The sequence below is a fragment of the Pithys albifrons genome, chromosome 5, assembly GCF_047495875.1.
Source record: "Pithys albifrons albifrons isolate INPA30051 chromosome 5, PitAlb_v1, whole genome shotgun sequence".
Lineage (NCBI taxonomy): Eukaryota > Metazoa > Chordata > Aves > Passeriformes > Thamnophilidae > Pithys > Pithys albifrons.
The window spans coordinates 32,465,096-32,477,965 of record NC_092462.1 but is presented as its reverse complement, the minus strand read 5'-3'; the positions used below and the strand labels follow the sequence as shown (position 1 = coordinate 32,477,965).

Genomic DNA, 12,870 nt, shown 5'->3' with positions numbered 1-12,870 from the left:
AATCCTTAGACATAACATAACTATTTATAATGCACCACATATAATAGTGTGTCAATTATGCACAATACAGCATACTATTTAGGTTGTGAAATAGCCTGAACAAGCTATTTTGTAAATTACTGTTTTTATTTAAAATAACCAGGATAAAAAAAAACACACAGGATCATCCAGATAGCATTATCTTGCCTTTGAATAAAGGGAGGGATTATCACTCTCTGCCTCATACATCTGTGATCCTCAATACAAACCTGTCACTGCAAGATGATGCATAATAATCACAAAAACATGATTAAGACAAACCAACTCATTATATTTACTTATAGAATATAGCTAACTGCTGTCACTGAAGAATGGAGAATAGCAAACCTGATCAACAATGTCGTTCACTTTATCACGTTCACAGTCCAAAATCACTCGCCTTTCCTTTTTTACCTCTAAATCTTGAAACAGTGAACGGTAAGTTTCATCTTTTCTTTCATTGTTAATATTTCCTACATTGATAGCAGTCACTTGCCATTTCTTTTCAGCAGCAGAATCCAGCACAGCTTGCAATGTTGATAGGCCTAGTGAAGCACAGGAGAAAACAGAAGATATGACTAATAAAGCTACAGGAATTAACAAGCTTCTAGAATGTGATTTGTGGGATTACTTATTTAAGAACTCCTCTAACTTGTTGGACCTGTAACACGTGGTTAGAACTCAGAAACAATCAGTTCTTAGTGCATGAAATTTCTCTTTACATCACTGCAAGGCATCAAGGTAAAGCCTTGTAAGGACAACCTTTTGGTATTGCTTCAACCTTCTTCAGAATGGGATTTTGCCAGTTACACTCACCCACTCCTGGAATTCCACATAGTGGGAACAACATCTTCTACAACAGTGATGCAATTACTGCAAGACGATCAGTTCCTTATTAAAAAATGCTGTTCAATTGCTTTTGTTCTCAGTGTTGGAGCAATATTATTTTTAAAGCAAGACCTTACTCAGGTCTATGGAAAAAATTCCACATTCTGCAATGATGGCAATGGACTTATTATTTCTGTTGCCTACAGTCACATCCCTGTTTATGAAAGATGTGCTAAGATTTTTTTTTCCATATAGACAAGCAGACTCGCTTAAAAGCAATCTACAGAAACTTTCATCTTATCCTTTCTGGCATGTTCCCAGCATGCACAGGAAGCTGTAATGTTTGTACAGATGCAACTGCCTACAATACACAATAAAATCAGTGAAAATTTTACTTGACTAATTTTCCTTTTCAAGGATTAAATAACAGAGTTCACAAACACGAAAATTACAGCTGGAAATTAATTTCTGCTACACAACAAGTACCATTTTAACAATTTCCAGCAGTACAAGAATAAAACTTGTCATGTTTAAATTCCTTCCAGAGAATTCCACATGATTGTAGAGAGCAATTTTAAGGATAGCAGCTACTATTGTAGAAAAAAAGAAAATTGGACTTTCTTATCAGAGAATTGATAGTTTTGCACATTCACCTCCCCTGAAATCACTGAACATTGAGAGCAATTTCTCTTTGTCACAAATTTTGACTTGATATGTAAAGGTGGCTTCAGATATAACTCTCATAAGAACTAAGAGTGGTTATACTTATAAACACAGAAGGAAAGCACTAAGAATTAATTTGTCTCATAGTTTGTAAATATATTATTAAATTAAGATTGATCAGTGTTTAGCAATTAAGCTTTATCAGTGAAAATGATACAGTACTATACAAGAATGGTCATCAGCAAAGGTAGAAAATGGAAGGCTTGCAAAAGGATAAATTCAATTATTATCTCATATAATTGTAGTTTTCTAAGTCTCTTTAACAAAGACTGATAAGACATTTAGTATATCACGTAATGAATATTTATCTTAAAATCACAGATCACTACAGGCTAATGCTACATATAAACTATTTTAAATGCCAAAGATAAATGTGGAGAACTTGTGTTAAAAGGGAAAGATAAGTAATGTAAGCAAGCTAAGAGATGCAGATAATATCTTAAAATATAAAAAGCACTAAAATAAGTTCATACCTGAAAATACTGTTTGAGATTCTAATTTAAATTAAAAAAAAAAGTCAAACTGAGAACCATATAATCTGAATAATTTTTTCTAATTTCACTTAGCAGATTTCAGGTCCACCAATATGTCTATGTTTCCTCTGCGTTTAAACAATCTCAACTAGGCATAAATTAATAAGGGCTATTAAAGTTAATATTAGCCATTACAAAGTAGTTTCTGTATTTTACTCCCCTGAATCTTCTGTTTTCCCTAGGGTTTTCATTTTCTTTGGGTGCTCTCTCATCATCATCATGGCCAGGCTTTCGAATGAAGATTTGGGCAGGGCTCTCCCCAGGTGGGTGTGCCCTTCGAGCCTGCACAGTTTGCTCCACCCTTTGCTCCTAAGGTTCATCTGCCACATCCAAGCGAGCTTGGCCAGTGACAGTGAAGTCCTCAGCACCAGAACCTACAGCCTCCGGTATTCCCAGGAGGCCTCCAAGTACTAACCGGGGCTGACCCTGCTGAGCTCCCGAGATCTGATGGGATCGAGTGTCAGGGTGACATTTAACTGCCTATAAGGTGCTCTCCACAGAGATGTCAAATGGCTGCTTGGATTGATTGCTTTCTTTTAGGTAGCAGGCTTGTCACCCCCATATAGCTTAGTTTATTCTGATCTCAGTAACACATTGCAAAATAACAAAAAAAAATACCACAACCCCAAACCAAAACCAAACTAAAACAAACAACCAAAAACTCCCAAACAAACAGAAAGCAGGCCCAGCAATACTTCTGAGGAAGTGAAATTATCTGGAGAGCAGTAACAGAAGTGGGACTCTGCAGAAGGAAAACCTCCAGGAACATCAGTTGCTTTTTGATAAGCTGCAGGTATACATGCTTGGGAACCTCCAACACCTGAACCCCTTTGGTTATCATGAGACAAACTCTTAATTCAGTGATCTCTGAAAAGGAAGACTGAACAGAAACTGAATAAATTAGCAATTCTTCTACAGATAGAATCCATACAAATAACTGCTATATTAAGCCAGCAATAGCTTGGGCATGCCTATACTGAATGGCCTCACTTCTTAAAGGCAGGAATGAGATAGGAAATTACCCTGTATGTCAGTCAGTCAACCACATGTTTCTTTTGGAATAAGTCATCAAACTAATTCCATTAACCTTCATACTTTCCATGAAGAGTAAGTCTCTTTGCAGTTTTTATCTCACTCCTGAAGGCTGAAACACTTTAAATTATATTTTTTAAATATACATCACTGTCACTAAATCAACAATTGTACAGAAGTGTTTAAAGGAACTGTGGACTTGTGTATTCAGGATTTGATGTTAGTATTGCTGGCTACATACTGCTTGACTCTGCAGGTTAACCTTGTGCAATCAGTGGGGAGCACTGAGGAGCAATGATATACTCCACATAGATGTAGGAGCTTCATGCCTTGGAGCTTGTTATCACTGGGGTGCCTTGCCACAATTAAAACAAACACATAAGGAAAAAAGGAAGAACCAAAGGGTGACTACAAAGAACAATCTCATGCTGTTATTCCTGGACAGATCCAGACAGCGCAGCTCACAAGAAGAACTAGGTGTTTTTCAGTGTTTCCTAAATATAAATCATATGCAGGTCACATTCTGCACACTACTAGATGATTGACAGAGTATTGGCTAAGCAAGCAGTTTTACATCTGTCCTTTCTAAAAAGACTGGGAATGTTTCTGATTCTAATGTGAATTTGAAAAGGATCTGGCAGAGGAACAATCTTAGCATTCATTTTCCCATGTGACATTACTTTTGGAGGCTGTATACTAGTATTAGTTCTTTCAACTTTAGTGCTTACGACAACAATAAAGAACTCTCTTAAGGAGGTCCCTTCAGCTCCTGAACATCAGGTATAAAATGTCATCAGAATGCAGAGAATCTAATGTCCCCCCATTACTCAACAAATCATAGAGTGGTATAACCATCCTTTAAATCTATTAGCATCTTATAATTTAATATGCATTTAATATTAACTCTGACTAATGAGCATGCAGGCAAGCCACAAAATAGCCTTTTTAAAGGGAATAGGAGCAGATAAGAAAAGAAGAAACTTAGCCAAGGACTACTAGGTGAAGAGAACCTGAAATTGGAATGATAATAATGGAATTCCAGAAAAAGCAGTCAGTAACACACCATTTCTGTATAATGCTGCTTCTTAGCTCAAGCTCAACAGCAGAGAGGAACTCGAGTATTTATCAAAAGCAGTCTCCAAAGAAACAGGGATTGCATCCAAGATTCTTGTTTCCTTCATGCCCAACTACTGATTTTGCATGTGTGGAGTGAACCTGTGGTAGCAGATTGCCCTTCATTCTCAGATTTATTTTTACTCTCCTTAGATGTTTCTTTAACAAAAAAAAGGAAAAACTTTTCATAGAAACTATTTTACAACATGATTAATCTCACATTGCTTAGCAGCTTGCAATTCTATTAATGCATAGTGTAATAATTTCATTCTCATTTAAACAATTTTGCTTCTGTCACAAAAGCTCATTTCTAAATTTAAGCTTACACTTACACTAGTTGAAGATAAATATTTCTTTTGTCATTTACTGATCTAATATGAATTCCACATTTCAGTGAGATACATCTGGCAAACAGCGTGCAGGTAAAAACTACCACACCTTACCTCTGTCACTGTCATACAAATATGCAAACTTGGTCCACTGATAGTATTCAATCAAGCTAAGAAGAGCCCCCTTGAGGTCTGGTCTCATCTGAATGACAAAGGGATGTGTTCCATCTGTTGGGAAGCTGGGAGTTATGAAGGAGACATGAAGAGTCCCACAGAATGATGTTATGGTATTTACAGACTTCTTGTCATAGAATCCAAAAATAGCAAAGACTCCTCTTGAAAACTGGGAGCAGACTAGGAGGAAGAAAAACAGACAATTAGGTTGGAGACTTTATTAAAAAAATATTGAAAAGTCTATCATGTATATATTTATGAGAAATATATCTCTGAGAAAATGTCTGATCACATAAATACCACAAGAAAAAAAGTAGCACTGTGCTGTAGAGATAATTATTTGTCTGTATTATTAATCACCCATATAAAGCTTCTGCAAGAAAAAAAACCCAAAAAAAATTTAGAGATGTGGTTCACATTCCTAGACAATGAATTCAGAAATAAAACTTACCACCTTATTCTTAAATTCAATTTATGCTGTAAAGAAGAGGGATTCAAACATCAATGGCAGTTGCAATTTAAAAATGAGTCATTATGACCATACATACCATTATGGAAATAGGTAATGTTTTGTCATGTTAAAAATAAACTGGCTCTGAGGTCAAGACTCACTGAGCTTTTTGCAAAATACTTTAAATAACTTTCCATTTGTGGAAATATTAAGCCACAACTAAAAGCAAATCTATTAACAGCAGTAAGAAGCCAAAATGCTTTAAAATCCTTCCATTTCAAGATATGATTTTAATTCCTGTTTTGTAGGACTCAGCAAAAGCTGGCCCTTCTGGATGACACTTGCGGTCACATTGCAGAAAGAATAACCTCAAAAGTTTAAATAACATGCTGATTATTCATTTTTTATCACTGGAGACAATTTAAGTCAATTGATGAATGTGACTGACCACCACAACCTGTGCAAAATTGCTCTTCTGGGTTATTCTCTTCTTTGACATTGCAGGGTATACTAGCACCCAAGTTCTAAAACCAGAGTACAGTAAGGAAATGTTCATCTCTGATTAATTCACATTTATCGCTTATGCATTTTTTGTTTTGCAGAGTCACCTTGAACACACATCCTTCTAGAGAAAACATCTAGTCAGCCGCACAGCAATCCCTGCTACACCTGACCTGCTTATGGAGAGAAATCACAGTGCAATTGAAGCTAATTTTGCCCAGCTATTTAATGCACTAATCCTTGAATGTAATTCATATAAGGGCAAAAAATGACTTATTTTTAAAATTTCTTAGATTTGAATTAGTACATTATTTATCTTTCAAAGCTGTTATATGTTTATTTTAAAAACTGTGCATATTAAAAAAATATTCTCCCTTGATGCCTGTTATTACTCACTGCTATCTCCTCTTTTCATGGCTTTGCCTATGTATGCTTGCTACCAGTCATCTCTCAAGCCCTATTATTCCTACACTCCCATTAGAAGAACCTAAACAGTATGAGTGTAATTCTGAGTCTGCCAGTTGTAAGTTATCACCTATTAATTTTAATTAGGTCAGAATTTCGCCTCAGGGTACAAAATACGAGTGATTAAAAAACTTGATGAGTAACACCCCTTTACAAAAGGATGCTGCAGGTTTTCCAGGGCTAGGTACAAGATGGTCAGACTTCTTTTGCACTGCAAATTGTTACAGAATCATAGAATTGTTTAGGTTGGAAAAGACCTTTAAGATCAGAGTCCAACCATTAACCCAGCACTACCAAGCCCAAAACTAAACCATGTCCCCAGGTGCCACATCTAAACATCTTTTAAATATGTCCAGTTATTGAACCACTTCCCTGGGCCCCCTGTTCCCATGCTTCACATCTCTTTTCGTGAAGAAATTTTTCATAATATCCACTCTAAATGTTCTCTAGCCCAACTTGAGGCCATATCCTGTTCTCCTATTGCCTCATACCTGGAAGAAGAGACCAACTTCCACAATGCTACAATCTCCTTTCAGGTAGCTGTAGAGTGGTAGGGTGCCTCACAAGCCTCCTCCTTCTCGAGACTAAAACACCCCCAGCTCTCTCTGCCGCTCCTCATAAGACTTGAGCTCCAGACCCTTCATCAGCTTCGTTGCCCTTCTCTAGACACACTTCAGCACCTCAATGACTTTTTGTAGGGAAGGGCCCAAAACTGAACACAGGATCTGAGGTGTGGCCTCACCAGTGCTGAGTCAGTACAGGGGTACAATCGCTGCCCTGGTCCTGCTGGCAATAACAATCTCAATACGAGCCAGGAATGTCACTGGCCTTCTTGGCCACCTGGGTACACTGCTCAAGTCATGCTCAGCCAGCTGTTGACCAGCATCCCTCAGGTCCTTTCCGGCTGGTTTGTTTTCCAGCCGCTCTGCCCCCAGCCTATAGCACTGCAGGGGGTTGTTGTGATCCAAGGGCAGGACCCATCACTTCACCTTGTTGTACCTCATACAGTTGGTCTTGGCCTATCAATCCAGCCTGTCCAGATCCCCCTGAAGAGCCTTCCCACTCTCCAGAAGATTAACTCTCGTGCAACTTGGTGTCACTTGCAAACTGACTTGAGAGCGCACCCAACCATTGTCCAGATTGCTGATAAACTCACTGAACAGAACTGGCCCCAGAACTGAACTCTGGGGAACACCACTTGTGACCAGTGGCCAGCTGGATTTCACTCCATTCACCACTACTCTCTAGGCACAGCCATTCAGATTTTTTACTCCTCCAAGCCATAAGCAGTCAGTTTCTCCAGGTGAATGCTGTGGGAAATGATGCCCAAGACTTCACTGAAGTCCAGGTAGACAAGATTCATAGCCTTTCCCTCATCCACCAAGGGGGTCACCTTGCCACAGAATGAGATCAGACTGTTCAAGCAGGACCTCCCTTTCACAACTCTGTGCTGACTGGGCCTGATCATCTGTTTGATATTCATGTGCCTTTTGATAGCATTCAAGATGACCTGTTCTATGACCTTCCCCAGCACTGAGGTCTGGCTGAGAGGGCAGATCATCCTTCTGGCTCTTGTAGATGGGTGTCACATTTACTAATTTCCATACAACAGTTACTTCCTCAGTCCCAGCAGTCTTGGTGTCATGTAAACTGAGCTATGACCAAAAAATCAAAATTCTACTCATGACAGCAGGCTCAGAGGCAGGTATTGATCTGCTGGCTTGTCCTGTTTCTTCCCTTATCATTCCTTGCACCTGAAAGGAGAGAGGAAAATGCCATTTGTGCTCCTGATCCCTCAGTCAGTCATCCCAAGCTCCTGAAGCCTCTCAATTGCTCTCAGACTTCTTGCAACTTCATTGCTGCCTATATGAAAAAGGAATCAAGGACAGTAATCCGAGAGCAGTATTGAAGACAGGAAGCTTTCTCTCCTATCTTTAAACCAGGCCCCAGGAAGGTAATAGACTTTCCTATGAAGTGGGTCTGGTTGGCATATGGGGCCTTCTGTTCTCTTCAGAAGGTAGTCTCCCATGACAATGGCCCATCTTTTTTTCTTATGGAAACAGTTTCCATGCAGAGCATAGACCACCTTGACCTCAGGAACACCTCCATGCTAGATGAACTGTTGTCCTCATTATTGATCAGTTTCACTTGCAGACCCTCATACCTGTTAAGTGAGGGCACCTGGGAATGTGGGGCAGTTGCAGAGGAGACATGACAGCTATACCAGGCAGGAACTTGTCACCATTGTCCCCTATACCTTAAGTCACTGTGTTCAGCCACATAGGGGACAGGGAATCTTTTGCATCAAGTATCACGGCTATCTGTCCAGCCTTTCTCAGGAAAAAAGGGTGAGAGATCAGTACTCTCACTATCTCTTTCTCTGCCTGATACTCTTCAACCTACTCACCTCCTCCAGGAACTCTATCACTGAGTGGAGGAGTTCCCCTACTGGGCACACCTTCCACAGGAATACTGACTGCTGCTGGCCAGTACTGGCATAAGAGCGGGACCCACCCTACAGCTTGACACCTGTGCGGCAGCGTGTTCCCATCAGAGCCATTTCTGGGCAACTATATCATGTTGAACAAAGATTTCTGAAAAAGACTGTGAATTTTCTGAATAGCTTTACTGTTTAAGTTACTGGAACTCCTTGTTCTATTTCAAATTATTATGCTCTCGCTGAGACAAAACCAACTCACTACCTCCCCACACACTTATGAATAATTATTTCCCACGTGCAGTGAAGGCTAAATACTTTCTGAACTTATTACAATAAAGGCATTATTGTCTCACAACACCTTCAAAAATGCACATTGAAATAAAGTATCAGTTTACTTCTGTATCCCTGGGTGAGAATTTTGCAGAAGACTGTTCTTGGCACACTACTGTGACCTTCTGTGTTAAACGATTTAAATGCTGCATAGAAGGTGATAGAGACAACAGTGTCATCTCAGGATCACTGAAAAATAAAAAGGGTTTATGTCACTATTGTCAACACCTAGGAAGCTATGACAACTCCTGTCACATTTACTGCTTTTCTTCCATTACCAGTCAGCGATTTTAGGCAAAGATGGAATAACATTCCCTGCAACAGCCAAACACCAGGGCCAGCTGCCTGCACCAGAAAATTTGAAAAAGTAAATATCAGCAGTGATCAGTGTAACAATTATACACGAAGAACCTCAGTGATGTATTTTTGTTTGTGAAATTCTTCTAAAGGTTAGAGGGTGGACACCTATGCCATGCAATAAAAATTTCCTAAAACTAAGCATTTAGACTTTGTCTCCAGACAGTCTTGCAATTGTTCTGGGATATTTAGTCTTCTAGGAGCAGAAGGCAAATGGAGGGATGGTATTTCCAAATATAATGGTGATCCAGTGGATAATGCATAAAGTGCAATTGTTTTTGGCAGGATTCCCTAGACTAAGTCTACAGTCATATTACTATTGATGGGAGACATTAGTTCTATGATGGTGAATCACAAGCTGTTCACAGTTATAAGAGTAAAAAAAAATCATGATGATTAGGACTCATAAGCCATTGAAACATGAAAGTTCTCTTTCATTAATGGCATTAGAAGCAACTGCCAGGATTCATTTCTTTCAAGCTCTTGTATATCAATTAGTTTTATTTGGGGTTATGTTGTCCTTCTAGAAAGAGTCAACAGATCACATAGCAACAAGAGGGAAGGAATATAGTAAGCTCATTTTGTTGATCATTTTTCTAGATAGATTCTCCTAGAATGGCAAAAACTGGGAATTCTAAGAAACGGGGTGTGCTGATTTTGTCTGGGGTAGAGTTAATTGTCTTCACAGTAGCCAGTATGGGACTATGTCTTGGATTTGTGCTGAACACAGGCTTGATGATATATTTTTCTTACTGATGAACACATTGCCAAGGCCTTTTCTGCTTTTTGTACGGACATGCTGGCAAGGAAGTGAGGATTGCACAGGACTTTGGGACAAGACACAGCCAGGACAGGTGACTCAAACTAACCAAAGGGATATTCCATCCCATATGACATCATGCTTAGTATACAACATGGGAAGAAAGAAGAAAATGGGGAGGATATTAGGAGTGATGGCATTTGTCTTCCAAGTAAACATTACGTGTGATGGGGCCCTGCTCATCTGGAGATGGGTGAACACCTGCCTGCCCATAAAAAGCTGTGAATTAATTTTTTTCTTTCCTTGTGTGTGCAGCCTTTTCCTATGAAGCCATCTTTATCCCAAAACACAAGTTTTCTGGATTCTACCATTCTGATTCTCTCTCTGATCCTGCCGGTGTGGGAGTAAGTGGTTGTGTGGTGCTTGGTTGCCAGCTGGGGTGAAACCATGGCACAGGGTAAATAAATAAAGGTGCCTCAGAAGGAACAGTTACTACAAGCTTCTGTCATAGTTAAGAATTAAGCATTTTATATTTGACTTCTTGTTCTTCTATTAACATAGCTAGGCAGAAACCTAGTTTGCCCTTGTTTTCCAGAACACTGAAAATGTGTCCTAGTCTTCTTTTACTGCAAAAGGTAGGGCCCAGATTCTTCAGCAAAATTAAGCTTAAGTCTACAAGGAGAAATACGTGCTGTCTCAAAGGGGGACCAAAACTGGTTGCTCAGTTATTAACTCTACCATTGTTAATTACATCTGCTTCTTCTTAAAAACTTCTTTTTACCACAATGCATTCATACCTTTCTCTCTCCCACTTTCTCCATTTCACTATCCTGTTTTTAAATGAACTCTATAGCAAGATAACTTGATATTTAACACTGTGATGTTAACCAGTTCTTCAGAAACAAATACAGCAACATAAACTCTTTGCCTCTCATCATATAGAGTGTATTTCTGAGATGCTTATCATCTTACACCCCAAATTCAAGAAGTGTCAACTGAAGAGCACACTTGCAAATTCAAAATACAAAGTATCACAAATACACTTAACATTACACAATAAAGTGAGGCCAGTTTAGGAATGATACTTTGTTTGCAAGACTGAAGAACGGAATCATAAAATCACATGAAAATAGTTGTATTTGAATACCTATGTTGGAAACCCTTCCTGATCAAGTCTTCTTAAGCCAAGATTTTCTTCCTTCAGTACTCTCCAAATGGAGAGTAATGAACCTAATAATTGTTACATTCAGGGACAATTACATTGCCAAAAGAAAATTAGCAAAATGCTTATTTAACATACTGAAACAAATGTTTAAGAGTACCTGCTTACAGGTAAGTTTCCAAACACTGGTTTCATGGCTCTTAATGTTCCTCTAACTTTTCCAAGTATTTCTGTGTTTTTATTTATGAGAATATTGATACTTATTTTCTGTCCAAAGATAAAAATTTAAAATTACTGAGAAAGCATTGCCATTCAGTGCTTAGATTTCAAATGTTGCCTAGTATTAATGTGGCTTTATATGTTATTTTATTATACTAACTTGGTTTACAATAATGTTAACAAAACATAATATTAGCATAGGGAAATAAGTCTTCAGTGCAATTATTTAATCACACACAATAGAAAAATCATTCTCTTTCTTCCAAGAGAAAGTAACTACAGCATAAGTCTAAAAAAAGAGTCAAGAACTGCTTCTCCAAAAGAGACCAAAACACAAAGGAGACACTCATTGGTTTGAAAAGTTGATAGATGAGTCGGAAGTAGCCAGGAACAAGATGTGGAAACTGAATGCCCAGCTGATAACCACAAACAATAGATGGCACAAACATAGCAAAAAATAAACAGGAACCGCAGCTGCCAAAAGAATTCACATATGATTGAAACTGTATCAGAAAATCATTATGAAAATAAAAACTAAGTATGGATAGCTTCCAAAGCCATTAAGAAAATTGCAGCACAGCAGACAGCATATTATATAGACATTCCTGGACTAATTGTTTTTTTTTAGCTAATATTATACATAGTCTACATGGCCTGCCTGTTTTACCCATTCAGATTATACTATTACCTTATAGATTTATGTTTCACTTCAGGAAGAGTGAGTAAAGCATAAGGAATTACACAAGTCCATTCAGAGTGATATTTAGACCCAAAAAGGAGTATGTATTTAAACAGAACAACTTGAGATGACTTTACTTTTTCTAAGGCCATGGTAGGCTAACTGAAATTGGGGAAAAAAATTCAGTTCCCCAAGGCTCAAAGAAGAGCACAATAACTGAAAGACAATAAACCAAAGTTTCATGGTAGGATTCTGTAAAACATGGGCAGAAAAACAAATAAAGGCTGGCTTTTTAAAATTTAAAAATATCCTTTACCAAGGCTGAGAGGCAATCAATGCCAATTAAAAAAATCAATAGCAATCTGAACTAAAAATATGCCACACTTCTGGATAACAAAACATTGAATTACATAGAAAAGATCTTGCATTTTGTCTCTTTCTGCAAATTTTAATTCCAGCACCAACAAATGTGGAATTTTATCTTATTTGAGGCATTTAAGAAAATCTGTATGACCAAAATTATAGCCATTCAATACCAATCTAAACTGTGTCTTTTCCTCTTTGCAGACTGGGCATACATATGTGTCATGGGGAAAAAAACCACAAGCCACAAAACCAAAAAGCACAAACCAGACCTTGTTAGAAAAGGTAAGAATTGAATATAAGCTCTCACACAAAGACAAAGAATGATGTGAACCTCATTAACATTTCAGGGATGAGCTCCTCACCTGCACATTCAGCGTTAATGCACAACAC

General features: G+C 38.2%; 1 protein-coding gene across 6 annotated transcripts in view; it reads right to left on the bottom strand.

The window, feature by feature from the left end:
- The window catches only part of GRIA2 (glutamate ionotropic receptor AMPA type subunit 2), an 89,067-nt gene that overhangs the window by 44,015 nt on the left and 32,182 nt on the right, over nucleotides 1-12,870 (bottom strand). For all 6 annotated transcript variants that reach the window (XM_071556153.1, XM_071556154.1, XM_071556155.1 and 3 more), the window contains exons 3-4: nucleotides 4,691-4,930; nucleotides 367-563 (exon numbers count right to left, since the gene is read on the bottom strand). In XM_071556153.1, coding sequence (XP_071412254.1) covers nucleotides 367-563; nucleotides 4,691-4,930 — 437 coding nt within the window. The remainder of the gene's footprint in view (nucleotides 1-366; nucleotides 564-4,690; nucleotides 4,931-12,870) is intronic.